This window comes from Marmota marmota, unplaced genomic scaffold (genome assembly GCF_001458135.2).
Source record: "Marmota marmota marmota unplaced genomic scaffold, marMar, whole genome shotgun sequence".
Classification (NCBI taxonomy): Eukaryota; Metazoa; Chordata; class Mammalia; order Rodentia; family Sciuridae; genus Marmota; species Marmota marmota.
Genome location: NW_025999853.1, coordinates 14,174,938 through 14,192,714, shown reverse-complemented (window position 1 = coordinate 14,192,714; position 17,777 = coordinate 14,174,938). Strand labels below are relative to the sequence as shown.

Sequence of the window (17,777 nt, the reverse complement as noted above, 5' to 3'; positions counted from 1 at the left end):
CCCTCCCTCCCTCCCTCCCTTCCTTCCTTCCTTCCTTCTTTCCTTCCTGTCAGGACTGCATTGAACTTGAGATCCTCCCACCTCAGCCTCCCCTCCTGAGTAGCTGAGATTATAAGCATGTATCACCATGCCTGGCTACCCGGCATGAGTAATCTCTTGTCAGAAGATAAAAATTTCAGGGGTTCTTAAACTGGAATTCATGGGCCTTTAGGTAGAAAGTATTTCAATGTAATTGGTTTCCTTAGAAATTTTATATATTTTATTTCACTATGATATAGAAACATCCTGATGCTTTCCAAGAATGCCAGAGTGGTTGGTCCATGGTTCAAGATGGTCTGGAAACAGTGATCACATTTGTGACAACTTATAAAATAAAATAAATAGGATGAAAGTTTGGCTTTAGAGAAACCAGTATTCCAGTATCTAGTATAAAAAAGAGAAGAAATGCATAGCTTAAGATGGGCTGTTTAACCCTGTGGAGCTTTGCTGTTCTTGTTGAGTTTTCTTTTTTAAATGACTGTTTACAGAATATCTAGAAAAACTGGTAAAGTCTGCTTCCTATCAGTCCCTCTTGTGGTTTTGTAAGAATGTACATTATTATGGATTATCTGTGCCTATGACGTCAGTGACACAGTGTTGCTGAGCACAAACAGAAAAGACAGTTTGACCCACGCTAAGGTCCAGCAGTGGGGAAGTCAGCAGGGAAAATAGGCTGAATTACAGAGTGACTGACACAGGTATCAGGAGTTAGCAGTGGGATAAGCAAGTGCTCAGAAAGGTGACAGGGCTAAAAATTTCATCGTGATGGGGCCTAGAGCAATGGAAGTACAGAGAGGAAGGACGTGGACACGAGGCAATACAGCCAGCTCCGGTGACGCCCTGCCCTGTAGCGACCTAGCTAGCCTCTGATACACCTGTGGATGTCCCACGTCAAACACCCTCACTGCTTCTGCGCTGGGTTTTCTTGGACGCTCCAGGACAGCTTGGAGGTGTCAGGCAGTCCACATACCTAGGATAACTTTCAACTAACGAGGTTGGGATGGCTAGACAAACAGTTGGGCTTCTGTCTCTTACTGGGACTAAATCTCCTTGGTTTTCCAAGAGGTCTCAGGAGGATCGAATCCTCGTTGCCCATAGCTGTAGCCCATTCATTTACTCACCTTTATTAGCTCATGTTTCCCCCTGACCCAGTTTGCCCATTCCTCCACTTATGCTCCTTGAGATCACTATTCAAATAAATCACCTGAACCTAAAATCTTGCTTTGGGATCAGTTTGGGGGGAATCCCCCAAAAGACAGGTAGACAGAATACATGGTACTATTATTATTACTCAACCCTGGAAGTGATATCCCATGTGCCTCTGAAATTTTCTTTCCTGCCTTTTGACAAAAAAGTTAACTCCATTAGTGTATTAGCTCTAAAATCAGGAAGATGGTTGGCAGCGCCTCACTGGCGTGGGGATGATGCCTAAGATGAAAGTTTCTGATTCGGTGATAATAGAAATGAAACCAAGCCAAGTGAGTGGGAACAAGCAGGCCAGGCTTTAACTGGGGTGGGGGTTCACTTGGAGGAGAAAGGGAACAGCACTACCAGGCTGGTCCCTGGACATAAGAAATGGGGCAAGCTTTCATTCTTGTGTGGGGTTGCAGGGTGGGCCATATCCTGGGAGTTTCTCCACTGGTTATGGGCGCAGTGTCAGAAGATATTCTTTTTCTTGTGCAAACAACCTGTTTGAGGCTGTTGCAGCTGCTGAGGGAGCAAAGTGTGTGGGTGAATGAAATCCTATACGGTGCTTTCAATCAATACCAGGTAAAGGGCCAGGAGGTTGTTTGACCTCTGTCCTTTTTGGGGGCTCCCAACAGTTTCATTGTCACATCTAATCTATTCTTGGAGACATTGTGGCAAAGGCACCCTGGCTTTTATGAGGCACCTTGTCTCTGTGGTCAATAGATTGCTTGGGAGAACGGGTAGGGGTAGGAGAAACCCATATAATACTTTCAATGGGTAATAGTCTCTAAGAGTTAGGGCCTTGGGAAGGCATCTGCCTTTTTGTCACCATGATGGTCCCTGACTGTCAGAGATATACAGAGCAGTGGTTAGCACACAAACCAGCAACATCAAGACCATTCTGTTACCTAGCAGGAGCCTAATTCAAGTATTTTTCTTCCTTAAGCATCTGCAAAGCCAGTATCTGGAATTTCCTTGCCAGATGATACGCTTCTCACATCCCTTTACAACTCCGAACTGATTTTACGTGAAAAAGAAATGCATTTTTTTCTTAAAAAGCACTTACAGCTATATTCTTCATCTTGTATTGATGAATTCCCAAAAGAACTTTTTCTAGGATTGGAAAAACCACATCTGGCAGAGAGAGTCCTATATGACACAATAGCCAAGGTAAGTTTTTAAAACATTAAATCTCTACGGTATTTAAAACTTCTTAGAATTCGTCCTCACAAGTCTGAAGGAAGTGCATGAACCCCTGTATTGGCACAGAGATCTCCATTTCCCTCAGAGTTTTAGGGAATACTCATTTTTGTTTTACTATTGAGGCAGGTGAAACATACAGCCTAGATTTTCAGGACAGTTCACATTTCAAATGTTCTGTCTTGTTCTCATAAACCTTGAATTTCTCTCAGACTTTTCTATATTCCTGCACAAAACGTCTCTCAGGCAGCCATTTTGCCAAGAAGTGACACAAATTTCAATATCACCACTCTCTAGTCAAAGTTTCTAATTTATACTTCATTCTGTACCTTTGTTTTAAATATATAATAAAAATTCAGGGTGTGTACTTTTTATAGTTGTGAAAGCGAATAGAAAATAGAGGTAGAAATTTTAAATAAAGTAAAAGTTAGAAGATTTTTTTATTTTGGAAAGTTATTAAATTAGCTCGGTGGTAGATCACCTGCCTAGTATGCATGAGGCCCTGGGTTCAATCCCCAGTACCACAAAAGCAAAACAAAAACAACCAACCTGTTGAAAAGATATAAAAAGGGGAATATGAGTGAAGTTTTTTTTTAAACTGACACACTTAAGGTCTTAAATAATAGTGATTTGAATATTTGAATAAGCAATCAAAATTTCTGGAATATCAGATGCTAAAAAAGTAAAGGGTTTTGTTTAAAAATAGGAATATGTGCCTAAAATTTAGTACTCAACAAACATAATACAATACACCAGAGCAACTCGTAGTTGATATAAACAGAAAGGATGGAGAGACATAGTCCCTGTACATAGTCTTGATATGGGAGAAGAGAAAGACATAAAATTAGACCAAAAGAATTAATTCATTTCAGAGATGCTTTCTAGGAAAAAAGTGTCAGAAAGAATGTGAAAATTGAAACATGTTAGTATATAGGGGGCAAAGAATAGAGGAAAAGGACTCATCTAAGAAAGAGATGATAGAGTAATGAAGCTTATGATCACAATAGAAAGGAAAAGATAGCTGTAAAAGACAATTGTTTCAGTAAAGTTGTAAACCACCTCCACAACTATTTGATAAGCCTTTGGATATGGAAAGCAAATAAGATGGACTGGCAGAAATTATTCTGCCATTAGAACTTCTGCTCACTGGAACATGGCAACACCATCAGTAGCTGTGAGGGAGGCAGGATGACCAGCAAAGTTCGACAAAGTTCTGCTTTGTAGACTTAGTTTGAGATTCAAGCAGAAAAACCCAAGTGAACATGATATGTCCATTACATATTTGTAAAATGAACAAATTGATTTTACTTTTGTAGAATTCTTTCAAAACCAAAAAAAAAATCTTCTTTATTTTGAACTTTCTCTACTTCAACTTTCACCATCTAGCTCTTTTTTTAAAAAAAATGTTTTTAGTTGTCCATGGACTTTTATTTTATTTATTTATTTATATGTGGTGCTTAGAAACGAACCCAGTGCCCCATGCATGTTAGGCAAGTGCTATACCACTGAGCCACAACCCTAGCCCCCACCTAACTCTTTATTTTTATAATTATAGACTTTCCTATACCAGACATGTCTATGTTTCTGTTGCAAACTGTCCCAGAGCATGATCTGAAAAATTCGGCTCATTCCAGAGTGAGAGCCTTCGTTCATCTTATTCTACTAGAATATAGCAACCTTATGTTTCGGGTAGATAATAATAAAAAGTTTTAAATATCATTCTTTTGGACATTCCTGCCCTTCTACTCAAGAGAATCAGATGATTTAGTTAATAAGTTGTGAGTTGAAGAACGCTGTGGTAAAACTCATTAAGGAATTTTTAAGAATTCAGATAAAGAAGTGATTCTCAAGGGATTATGCAGTTGTTCCCAGAGCAATGTCTTGGGATCACATGGAAAGATTTTCCAAAGGACTTTCCTGCCCTTCCTGAATTCTGGACTTTTGTGCCATGCTTGATACTTCTTGCCCAGATTCAAAATCATTTGAAAAATAAGAGAAAAGAATAAGATGGACCAAGACTTAAAAATACCTACCTTATGGTCATGAAGTTGACATTGTAGGATGAAGTTTATATATACTACTGGTGAATTCATTACTTCCAAGTAATGAATACCAAAGTAGGAAGATTTGTCAATCCAGTCATATATTATTGGGTGATTATAGGCCACTTCGTGTGGACACAGGTCCCTCAAAAATCTGTTGTATGAAGGAACAGAGAGTGTTCACTCCCAGTAAAGATTCACTTTTCCTAAATTACCAATCAAATAAGTATCCCCTAGGGAGAGGAGTGAGTGAGGAAGTAGACAGGCTGGGAGTCTAATGTTGATGTCTCTAGCCCCACCCCACCCCAAAGGAAGGAATCAGTGGATGTGGGATGAAATTGTTTCCATCTATGTAACACCAGATTCCCATTCTGAACCCCCATCCCCTTCCCCAGGAACTGAGGTTCTCTTTGAGGATTGCTAGGATATTTCCCAGACAATTCTGTGGTTTTAAAGTAGGGGACAGAGAATAGGGAAGGCTGTGAAAGTAGTTTTAATGGATCTGTTCTTGTGGTTATTGAATAAAACTTTGGAAACTAATATGTGTGACTTCTTAATATGTGCTCTGAAAGGAGCTCTGCAAGGTATTTTAGCATTAAGGGCAACCTACTATTACCCAGCTCCCAAGGACGATGCTCCAAAGGTACGACTTTGAATATCTTGTAAATACATGAGACATTTCTAATGGCAACAGTGTTATCAAAGAGTTGTTTCACCCTGTTTGCTCTTTTTTGATATAGTTAGTGTAACACTCTCCCAGGATAATCAGCTCTGGAGATCACTGTCACTTGCCTGACAGGTGCGAGCTACCTAATCATGTGTTTGTTTCACTAGGGTAGATAGCTAACGAGCATAAAGCCTTTTTGGATTTTTTTTTATATAAATGCCAAGCTTGGCTGATTTTTATAATAACATTTTTGAGGCTTTAATCACTCAGGAGGCTATTTCAATCAAACTCTTCCCACAATTTGATACTTCAACCTGCTTTTCCTGCAAGAAGTAGATGCATTTTCCAGAACAATCATTGCTATGTGTTGTGCTCATCAGTTGTGTGAATCTCCATGTCGTGATGTCTATTGGAGCTTTGTGAGGGGAAAACAAAGCCAAGCAATTTCATTAAAAATTCCACTAAAAAGACATGTTTAGAACTGTACATGATGCTGAGCTACTTATGCTAATGCTATGTGTGCCAGCAACAGTCTGTACAAGGTCAAATATTTGACTAGTGCAAAGTGGTTCGTTGTTTATAGGACTGTGGCAACCTAAGGTTCACTAGGTAGGTCCGTCCTTTCATTCTTTTCAAAGAACAGAGAAAGCATATAAAAAGTACTTAGTGTAAAACTTTTCAATTGCATTATATAATCAATCACATTAATTATATAAGATATTACAGTACTTTAAAGATAATGGAAACCTATATACCTGTTTTGATATTGACTTCTATTACAATTTACTGTTATTAGCCCATCATGGTACAAGATACTGCATATATCGAAGTAAAGGTATTTGGTTCTTATTCTTTTATGCTTAGCTAGTGATGAAATATGAATTTTTTGCTCAAATCATTGTCAGAATCTCTGAGAGTTACTCAGTTATGGAAAAATGGGAGAAATTATTTTTTTGAATTATTTACCTGTTTGTTTTGTTTTTGTGAATTGCCTGACATGGCATTAGTCTTAATTATGCAAATTTGAGGGTCTATTTAACCCTCACAATCTTGCTTATTTTTTATGTTGGTTATGCTTTAAAGTATCATAGCTTTTATGATAGTCTGTAGACATTTTTGAAAAGTTTTCACACTTAATATTACCTTGCAGTCAAAACATATTTTTTCTTTTATCAGTAGACAACTTGAAAGGTCACTGTCTTTCTCTTTTTATTTTATTTTGAGGACTTGCATTGTATCCTGAATAGGTTAAGAAATAATGGGAAGGACAAAACCTTATAGAAACACCAAGCATTTGTTTCTGGCACTGACATGTTCCACTCAGTCCACAAACCTTTGATGTCAGAAATAGGGCAACAGAGGCACTGCTTCTCAGCTACTGTGCTATGATCCTGGGAATAACATGAAGTTGATCTTGAAAATGGTTTTCCCTCCATTGTCTGTCCTTTTTATACTGAAGATACTGTTAGCACTGTTATTATCTCTCTGGCTAGCCTGTCCTTTTGTTGATACATAACCACCATGCTTTGTTTTCTTAGCTGCCTTGGACAATTAAATAATTTATGAATTTGCATTCTACACACTGAGATTTCTTGAAGACTCTTGACTTAGTGACCAATTTCTATAAAAGAATTTGGGCCCAGATTCACCAAAGACTTGAACTTATAAATCAGCTACATTCATTGAAAGAGGGAATGAGGGCCATGAGTTTTCACCTTTCAGAGCAAAAACTGTGTCTTGTTTTGTATATGGCACCGTGACTGGAAAATAGATAATAAATTATAGCCACACTCTCAGTGTATTCACCAATGAATAAACCAAAGACAACATAGAAGATGTTTCTTAGAAACAGTGACGAACTTGAGAATGAAAAGGTGGCATGGGTATTTTCCCCTCCAGATCATTCCTCTCAAAATTCACTAAAGTGGAAGAAATTTGTCAAGTCTGCTGGGTTTTAAAGCATATTTTTATTATAGCAGAATCTATAGTGACCTAGAGACAGTTTAAAGATTACCTTTGTAAAACAAGATGAGAAAATTCTCAGAATTTTCCAATACGATCAATTAATTTTCATTAAATATTGAATGAGTTCATTATAAGCAGTTAAACAAACATGAATTTTGTTGTTGTTACTGTTCCCTAGATATATCATGACAGTTCCCTGCAGTCCATCTTTTCTTCAAAACTTCATTCCAGTACATCTTCTATGGACGGTACGTCATCAGAAATGGTAGTACCAACTGTGAACAAAGAACTTTGCTTTCAGTGGTACATTCCTCCCCTGGACAGACCTCCAAAGGACGGAGAACCTATGGTATGTAATATAATGATAAAGCTAAGTCTTCTGCTTAGATATAAAGTTTAACTAGACCATTTCAACTTAAACAGCAGCAAGTGTCAGTCCCTAAACTATTGGCAATTGAGTAGTGGTTAAGATTCTAGGAAATTCTTGAAAATGGGTCAAGCTTTTACAAATGGAACAGTTGGTCAATATAGCCTTTTGCAGGGGAACCTTCCACTATAGAATTCCTTTGATTGCTACTTTTTCTAAGAAGAGCCTCAGGCTTTTTCCCATAAGATGTTTGCCATATAGTTTTCCCCTATTCAGCATTTTTATTTGCTTTTCTCCATCCGTATTGGTCTACTATTGCACTTCCCAGAGCACGAGTGTTGTCCCCTCTAGCTGTGCCTCTGGTAGCTCCTGCAGCTCCTGACTCATATGACCTCTGTCAAATCCTGAAGCCTCCTGGGCTTCTCTCTCTCCTCACACTGGACTCTTCATCCTGCTTCCTTAGGCTGGAAACCTGCTACTAACTCTCAGCCAATTATACATTTCTTTTTATACAGATGAAAAGAGAAACTTTAAAGTATCACTTCCAAGATTTATTTGAAGTTATTTCCTACTTTTTAAAATACAGTTATCCCTTAGTATCTTCTGGGGATTGGTTATGGGATTCTCCAAGGATATCAAAATCCACAGATGCGCAAGTCTCTTATGAAATTTTGTTGCATTGGCATATAACCTATTCATGTTCTTCCCTGTACTTTAGATCACCTCTAGTTTACTTATAATACCTAATACAATGTAAATGATATAAAAAAATAGTTGTCATACTGTGTTGTTTAGGGAATAATGACAAGAAAAGATGAAATCTGTGAAGTTCAGTTTGGACACATTTTTTTTTCCCTAAATACTTTCAACCTGTGAAATCAGAAGTGGATACGGAAAACAGTGTGTGCTGTCCTTCCCACCCCACAGAGGCCTGTCCTGGACAGATATTCCATATATGTTTTAAAAATAATGAATAATGAATCTATAATATCTTTTAGAGAAATTTACTAAAGCAGTTTCCAAATAGTGGTTCCAAAAAGACTAATGCTCAGGGAATCAATATACTGGCTCATGAGTAGCATAAAGAAAATGAAACACAAGAAAAAAAATTATCAGAATGCCTCACATATGGTAGGTAAAAAATATTGTATTCTGAATATTTTGCTTCATGGTCTATGTTGTGAAAATAAAATTTCATCATAAGTCAGAATGTATTTACTTGCTATCAAAAAAGCCAGGAAAAAGAAGGGTTACCTAGTTGAGAAACAGAATGTTTACCTAAGCAACAAGTTTAAAAGAATAAGAAATAGGGCATGAAGTCCATTTCATAAGGTCAGAGAAACATCACGGACTGTGGTGAGCCAGCCACGGGCTGTGTGTGAACTAGGAGCATGAGTACGTGAGTGGATCGCCTGATGTTGCCTCTCTGTTTGCGCTGATGACGTCTGTGTCCTTTTCACTCGATCTGCTGATGATCCCCACAGCACCTGAGATGAGTGTGGCCTTCCAAGATGTCAGTCAATCTGCTGATCACCCCCTGAAACCTGACCCCCCTCATTGGGGTGGAACTTTCTCCAGTGTCTTCCCCTCAATTAAAAGGGGCTTCAGGACAATCCTCCCTCTCTTTTTTTTTTTTTTGCTTCCCTTGTGGGAGCTGGAGTAGAGGGGCCGTCTCTAAAGAATCCCAAGAAAAAGGTATTTTCTCTGTCTCGGTGTGTTATTTCATGCCAACCCAAATTCACTTGCAGTGACTGGGAATGACTTAGTCTCGTGCCACGGCAATGTACATCTTAGGCAACGGCAGGATGGGCTATGACATCCGCATACTGCTATCAGAAACAATGTGGAAGAATCAAATGTAAAGACTACATCTGCATATAATTAGATAAGCAAGGTTTGCCCTCAATAATCAAGTTTGAAAATTAGCAAGCGCGCACAAACTGGGGTCAAACATAGATGAGAAGCCAAGTTCTAACAAATTCTGGTTTAAACAGTGATTTTTGCAAGCCACAAGAAAAGATGCAGAACATTCTGTGTTCCCATTTCTTAGTTGGCTACATTTTCCCTTGCTTAACAGAAAGTATGTATGTATTGTTCATAATGGAAGATAGTTGCTGCCATAAAATTCAGGGAAAAAAAATTGAGAAATGTTGGCTTAGAGGAACTAGATCTTCTCAGACACCAAATCCTGTTTTTGGAAGATAATACTGAATGAAATTTATTGGATGATATAATATGGGTGTATTTGTACATTCATCTACTCATCATTTTAGGACCTAAGTGTAGTGTTTGGTGTTGAATAACTGGTTGAAGCTCATGAGGCCCACAAGATGATAATACTAGTGAGAACTTGAACAGAGTGTAGTATGTTCTGGAATCTTCACTCTGTGAAGCTGGTGACATCATGCAGCACTTGTCTTTCTCTGTCCCCCCTGTTTCACTTAACATTATCCTCCAGGTTCATCCACATTATCACCAATGACAGAATTTTATTCTTTGTTTTTTTATTGCTGAATTGTATTCTCTTATGAATATATTTCTTTACCCATTCACCTGTTTGATGGACACTCGGTTGTGTCCACATCTCAGTTATTGTGAACATTGCTGTGATAAGTATTAGAGAGTAGATATCTCGTTGACATACTGATTTTATTTCCTTTAGAAATATGCCCAGCAGTGAGATCCTAGGTCTTCATATGTGATGCTGGAAGTTCCTGGCTCTTTCTTCTATTCCCTGTGTATTGGGATTCCACAGTGTGCTTTGGCTTAGGTCTTCAATCTATTCTGCTGGATTTTTAGGATGCCCTTTTCAATCTGGAAAGTAGTGTACTTCAGTTCATAGAGATTTTTTTCTTTGACAGTTTCCTTGCCTCTGATGTCTCTGTGTCTTCTTGACTATTGAACCTATTGGACCAAGTATTTAGTTTGCTAATCTTTTCTCCCCTATTATCTATGATTTCAAATTTAGGTTTCACTTTGGAGGAGATGAGGTTCAAGTTTATGTTTCAAATCTTTTACTGATTATTTAGTTGTTATGTTAATTTTCTTTTTAATTTTTAGAGTGCTTACTTGTTTTCCAGTGGTTCTATTTTAATAGCATGTGTTCCTACTTCATGGATGCAGCTTTGTCCTTTTCCCTGCAGGTACTAATTATGGTTCCATTGAAGCTTTCTTCTGCTCTCTGTGTTGTATCTGATTCTTCCAGTTCCTTTCCTCTGTTGGTTTTGGCATCTGCCTTTCATTTCCTGCTCTGAACTCTTGACTGACTGTAGGTGTTTGAAGTGAGGCTCTGAGGAGCGTGTGGGGTCTGGCTTCCTGATTTATGGGCCTCGTTGGAGGATATCTGCAGACGGAGCCAGCAGTTTCACTTAAGGTTGCAGAAATGTCAGCATCTGTGGGTCTTTTCTCTTTAACTGGTCAATTTCCCCCACAGAGGATTTTCTTGGACACCTGCTTTGTTACCTACATTCTGGGAAGAGGCTGTGAATGGAGTAAGGGGATATTGTGCATTCAGAATACATTAATTCCAATATTTTCACTCCAGTACCTAACCCCTGCCCCAATGTCCCTGAGCATAGATCCTCATGACTTAATATCAGCAGAGAGCAAAATGGAAGAATTTCATCCAAGAGAGAGGTGGTAAGGGGATTGGGGATCTCCTGGCTCTGTGGGCTCTGAGAAGGGTGGGGAAGCATTTGTCCAACGCTCCTGTTTGCAGTCCTACCTATTCCTGCCTTCTAAGGTGCCTACACCTCCAGTCCTGGAGCCTTTTCAGTTTTAAGTCATGCTTCCTGTTGGCAATCCCTCAAGTCACTTAAGACACAGCTTTTCCTCTCTGCTGAGTTTTCCAAGTGTTTTCTTCCTTCAGAATGTTGCGAATATTGTCTGTTTCACCTCCTATCTTCTTCTTTCTGTCCTTGTTGCTTAAAAAAAAATTCCCTTCACTCTTATTTTAGTTTGTTTTTTCAAGGAAGCAGAGATAAATAAAATTGTGCTTAATTAGTCAGTTTTGATGACCAGGCTTGGGCTTTAACTTTGTTATATCTAAAATGAGGGAATTTGACCAGATCATCTCTATGGTTCTGTGAATCTCAAATTCTATGATTCCATGATTGTAAATAGGTGCCATATTGCATGGGCCTTACTCTAAAAATTATCAGAATGCAAACAACAGAGAAATTACTAGAATGCGAGTAATCAAGAGAAGTCTCATCTTAGAGGTGGGCCCTGGAAAGTTGTGAGTGGGTTAAATGAATGGAGGAGAGGAGGGGAACATCATCAGTGACAGGGTCCACACGAGGAGTAACAAGAAACCAAGATGGAGATCCACGAGGTTCAGGTGTAGTACATACTACAGCGGGCCTTCAAATGCTGAAATTTAAACTTGTAGTATGAAATGTCACTTTTCAAAAATAATTTACTATTCCAAATAGTATTCTTTTTCATCTATGACCTGTAACAGTTCTTGTTCACATCATTTCTCTGAACTAAATTTTGGGGGAAAATCCTCTTTTTGCTTTTCTAAAGAAAAACTTTTTAAAGTGCTGTGACATGATTTTGAGGGCTGATGCTGAATTTTTTGAGGCAAAGTATAACTTTGATATTACTTTTTTAAAATATTTTTTTAGTTGCTTTTGATGTCATTGTATCATATTATTTTTCTTACAGGTTTTATTATTGTGTGCATACAACACAAAGCTCTTGAAGAGTTCAGATATTAAACTTTCCAGATGTGGCAACATATTTGTTGACTCTTTCTGGATTCCACTGAACAGGCAAGTAAACCCAGATCATGTTCAATTGTTTGAATCCTCTTTTCTGATATTTCTCTTTAAGTATAGGCTATTTCAGTAATGTACAATGTGAAGCATAGGAGACCTTTCACAAGAAATTTTTGGGAGAATCTTTTATTTTGAGGAGTACTATATTGCAGTGGTTTGTTCAAATGCCAGTTGTACCCCTTACTGCCAGCACAATCCTAAACAACTTAACTAACCCCTCTGTGCCTCAGTTTTCTCACCAGAAAAATGGAAACAATATTAATAATAACAACACCTTGGGAAGTTGGGGGACGACAGTTCATGACACTTCAGAGATGGCCAAGCACAAGGACACTGTCTGTGCTGTATTTTGCCTATAATTTGGTGTGTTTAGAAAATAACATGGCTCTGTACTGTGTCCCAGCCCCACCAGCTCCCTGATCTCACATTTCCCTCTATACTCAGTACCATTTATATTGTTCAAAATCTATGCTTCAGCCACATGGATTCTTCTTCATCAAATAGGAATGATCTCTGATATTTTTTGTGCTTGCTTTCTCTCTTCTATTCCATTTTAATACGTTTTTGTTTCTTAATTCTTTAAAAGGTTTTCATTACTTAGCTAGTTTATTTTCAACTCTGTTATTCAAGGCTCGGTGACCTCAGCTCCTGTTCCTCCAGTGCAAGCTGGGAGTGATACTACCCGCTCTGCCTAGCTTTTGCGCTATTGATAGGCTCAAGCCAGATGAAGGATGATCATGTTTTGGGGAGCTGAGAACACTAGTACCCATGCCTGCCAGGGTCAGCTCTGTGCCTAGCCAGGCATTAAGCCAGAGCTTGCTGAACAGAGAACTGCTGCTTCTCTGTCTCTCCCTGGGGTCCTGTTCCTGCTCCATGGTTTTTATTTTGAAGGACCTCTTGGTCTCCCCATGAAAGAGAATAAAATAAGAGCTGTTTTAAGAGCTGGCAGGCTTTCAATTTCCTTCCTTTCTTTCTTCCTTCCTTCCTTCCTTCCCTCCTTCCTTCCTTCCTTCCTTCCTTCCTCCCTCCTTCCTTTCCTTCCTTCATTCCCTCNCCTCCCTCCCTTTATGTGAGTTTATTGAAAACATTTTTTCTTTGTTGTTGTAAGAAAAACACCACCAATTTAAAAATATTTTTTCCTTTCTTTCTTTGTTTCTTCCAGAATGGCAGAAAACCTAGGCACAGGTCAAATACCAGCATTACTAAGCATCAAAATTAGGAAATTTTGCACTTGTCTTACAAATTCAAGAACATTGTAAGATTTTTTTTCAGATAAAAATATAATTTCTGCAGAGGAGAAAGTCATCAAACTCATAGGTGGCTTTTTATTTGTTCTAAAATATCCTTAATTTCAGTGTGTTTGTGATCAATAGTAGGGTTGCCAAAATAGGTACAAACCTTTGTCATTGAGGCCATCACACAGGATGGTGCCTGATGATCTTTCATCTCACCTGTCCTTTGCTGGCACTCTGAAAATAGACTATTCCTCTCTCTGAGGCTAGTATTCCTTCTGCTCTGTTGAGGGTCAAGATAGGACTTATCCATCCTTTGTCAGGGAAAGTAGCAGTAAATTAGGCTCAAAACAAATGGGCCAAAGAATATTCTCCTTTTGTTGCCCATCTACCCATCTCCTATTTAAGTTCTCATAAAGAAAAAATATTTTTAAATTGGTGGCGTTTTTCTTACAACAACAAAGAAAAAATAGTGTTTTCAATAAACTCACATAAAGGTTGCTGTGTAGTTCTCAGTGATGATTACGCTATTGTGACCAAGAACAAGTTCTCTGTGCACTGTCTCTGCCTTTAGCTTCCTGCCATCCATCTTTCTACTTCCTGCTGGGTCCTGACCTTCAGTATAGCTAAGCAACAAAATTAGGAAGTTTGGCTCAAACATTTTTTTTTTCAGAGCTGAAACAATCCAGCTTGACAGGCAAGCACTCTACCATTGAGCTACACCCAGACTTATGCTATTTTTGGAAGAGAAATAAGAATTCTTTCTCTAGATATTAGAATGAAGAATGGTGTTTTAGAGTATTATTTTTCCTTTATGTGTTTTTTTATGGTTAAGAATACATAGTTACTTATTTTCTCCTTACAAAAGCCCTAAGTTAGATAAAGTAGATTTTATTATTTTCATTTTGCAGTAGATGGACTCTTAGGGTCAGAGAGGTTAAGTGACCTACTTGAGGTCCTGTGGCTGGTGTGTGATGGAACCAAGTGTAACTCACCAAGTCCCAGAAGTCCTAATGCTGTTCCCTTTCCGGTGTATCAGGCAGCTTTTCCAGAATTATTGGAGATGACCCTTTTTTTAATGGGATAATTTTTCAAACAAACTTTTAACAACAGTGTTATATTTTAATTCTTGCCTAATAGAAAAGTTTATAAAACATTCTGTAGAAATGAAAATCTTCATATATAATTAAAGGTTCTTTAAAAACTCTTTTTTATTGTTGAGAACCATCATTAGGGTAATCAAGTATTATTACACCTTCCTGCAGATGAGAGTGCTGTGGAGACTGGAGAATTGACATTCTTGTGTGTACTCTTGCTTTCTGGATGATTGGTTTCCATAGTAATTTGTCTTCATCTTCAGATCACAAATGCATGCACATTCTTGCTGTGTCTGTGGTGTAGAGGACGCTGGGGGCCACGCAGGTCACTGTTTGCCTTATTAAGCTGCAAGCCTACTTCCTTCAGCCTCCCCTCCTCTGTCCACCTTTGCTCTCAGAGCATCCTCTATTCACTGGTCCAGGGCCCCTCCCTGAAGTTTTCCATATTCATCATCACCGCCACTGTGTCCTCTACCTCCTCTTTGGTTCTTGCTTTTCCTTCTTTCTTGATTTTTCTTCCCTCTCCCCCACCCACATTCTGTGTGCACATTCTGTGTGCACATACACACACACACACACACACACACAAATGTGTGCACTACTCTGAAGAGTTGTGAGCTCATCCATTGGCCTTTTCAAGTCATTGCCAACTTGTCATTACTATTACACCTTCAGGTCAGCTAACCTAACATAGCCTGGCATTAAGATTTATTTAGGAATAAATCTTTTGTTTTTTGCCCATGTAGATATTTATTTTCTTTTTTTCACCTTTAGGAATAATTTGGGTGTGTACCTTTCTCTCATTGTGCCCTTGATGTTTTGTAATATGTATCAACCTGAGTACGTAGGTAGACCATGAACATCGTGAGAGTTAGGGGGAGTGTCTCTCTGCTCATGTTGCTTGAATGAAGGAGTGATGGAATAATGTCTGGGGATATTAGAAATCTAGCTGTTAAATAAATGAGGGCCTTCTTTATACATTTTATTGGTTCAAAAATTAAAAATGCCTTTCTTTTCAAATAAAATACTCATATGTTTGTCATTTTTAGGGTTATTTCAGTTCATGAGAAACTTTCTAATCTTGCACAAATAGCTGAACTATCATTGCCAGCAACTCCTGAAAATACTGCAAATGAGGATATATATAAAATGGATGAAACAGAAGAGAAACCAATTGGTAAAGATATAGAAGTAAGTTATTAAACCATAGAAAGAAGCATTTTTGTTGCAGGATGGGTGTCATTATGCATAATTATTTAAGTTATATTTTAATTTGTCAGAACAGAACTATGTAACTAAACTTGAACTTGAGATTCTTCTGCCCTCTGTTTTCTTTACTGCTAGTACCAGATGTGACCCAACTTTTTGCCACTATGTTTCCTTCAGAGCTCTTCTAAGAATACTGATTACAAGAATATTGACAGCGAATGAAAGAAGCCCATCCAGAGACTGTTTAGATATGACTATGAATCCCAAGAGACAATGCTTTCTAGCTTTTTTCACTCTGTTATTTAAATATTTGTGTCCCCGAGTGTGTGAATAAGAACTAGAAAGTACAGAGAAGCATATATGCTTTCAGACATTTTTTATGCACATGTTTTTTTTTTTCCACCAAAGAAGTGGTGGAGGGGTGATTAATCCCCTGATAATCTGAGTGTTTTCTATGCTGACCAGTGATTGTTCTGGAGGAGGGGATCATTTCTTCTCTCCCCCTCTGGAGTTCTGAAATGGGGCACAAGATATGGATATATGGAGATTCAAAATATCAATGTCATTACTGATAAAGCTGATTAACAAACATGTCTTTCAATCTGTGGTCAAATGAGCTTATCAATATTTTACTACCAAATTATCCAGACTTGCCCACCTATGCACAGTCACCTAGCACATACGTGTAACTACACGGTCTTCCCCTCCCCCCTCAGCTCCCTACCAAGCTTACTGCACATGGGAACAGAAAATAATATTCCTGCAGGTAGGGTGCTCCCACATACATAAAGAAAGATTGCCCAGAAGAGGTTGAGTCTACCATGCTCTGTTTGTGACTCACACATCAGTTAAATCATTCATGTCTCCTGAAGAAAATTAGTAATGGCCCCAAAGCAATTGAAGTATTCCTTCTTCTTTCAGAGTGGGATGGAAATCCTTTATTCTCTAGGGAGTAAGGGTAGAGAACACATTTTGTGTTCTAATCATTGGTTCTTTAAATTTCTATTTGCATATTAATTTAATTTCTCAAGATATATACTTTGTAGTGAATGTAGACTTTTATTTTTTAAGAAGACAAAATAGATCTAAAGGACCTGAAACAAAAAGGAGTGATCTCCTGTCCATCTTCTCCTTGCTTCACCATCCTTCTGTGCAAAGACAATTTTTAGCTCTTTAAGCTGTCTCTTTTATTTGTTTCCAAATCTATAAATAATATGCAGTGTCACTTATGAGCAGTGAGTTGCCTGCTCCATGTCTCCACATGTCAGCATCGAGGCTGGCGACATACCATCATGTGCAACATCGCAGTCACTGAGGCAGGAGGGAAGAAAGGGGGCAAGTCATATTGGCTCTGAGTTTCTGTCATGTCACTTCCACTAACATTTTGTTTGCCAAGTAAGTCACATGTGAAGCCAACAATCCCTCTACCAGCATGGAAGTCTGACAGTCGGAAATACTGCTGAGTAGCACTAATGACAAACACAAAAATGGTTCTTCAGGTGTCAAGTTTTTGGATACCATCTGTTGATTTTCTGTTACGGTATATACAGATTTAGCTAATTATGTTCTCCCAACTTTTCCTTTTCCCTTCCCATCTTAATATAGTCAAATCACAAAATTTAGTTGATATTAGTGTTGATTATGATCCTGTAATAATGTTCACAGCTGAGTCAGATTAACATGCTGTGTTTTTTTTTTCTTTCTTGACTTGGCTTTTATATTTAATTTACATGAGTTTTCTTGTGTTTATCCATAAATTTTTCTCAGGGGTTCATACTGATCATACAATGTCCTGATCCCATTTTCCTCCTGGAACCTTCCATCCTCTCTGTCCAGTTGAAGGCTGCTCTCACTGCCAGCTGTGACTTTGATTCTGAGCCTCTCTTTGCTGCTTTCCTGGTTGAGTACGCAACAATTTGGGTCTCATCCCTCTTTTTTTTTTTTTTAATCTGAAAGCTTTTAGGATTTTCCCTTTATTTTGGGTCTTGTA

General features: G+C 38.3%; 1 protein-coding gene across 2 annotated transcripts in view; it reads left to right on the top strand.

Moving 5' to 3' along the window:
- Positions 1-17,777, top strand: part of Cfap54 (cilia and flagella associated protein 54) — a 293,504-nt gene that overhangs the window by 232,229 nt on the left and 43,498 nt on the right. For both annotated transcript variants that reach the window (XM_048803590.1, XM_048803601.1), the window contains 4 exons: positions 2,174-2,397; positions 7,280-7,450; positions 12,137-12,243; positions 15,628-15,769. In XM_048803590.1, the coding sequence (XP_048659547.1) occupies positions 2,174-2,397; positions 7,280-7,450; positions 12,137-12,243; positions 15,628-15,769 (644 nt within the window). The remainder of the gene's footprint in view (positions 1-2,173; positions 2,398-7,279; positions 7,451-12,136; positions 12,244-15,627; positions 15,770-17,777) is intronic.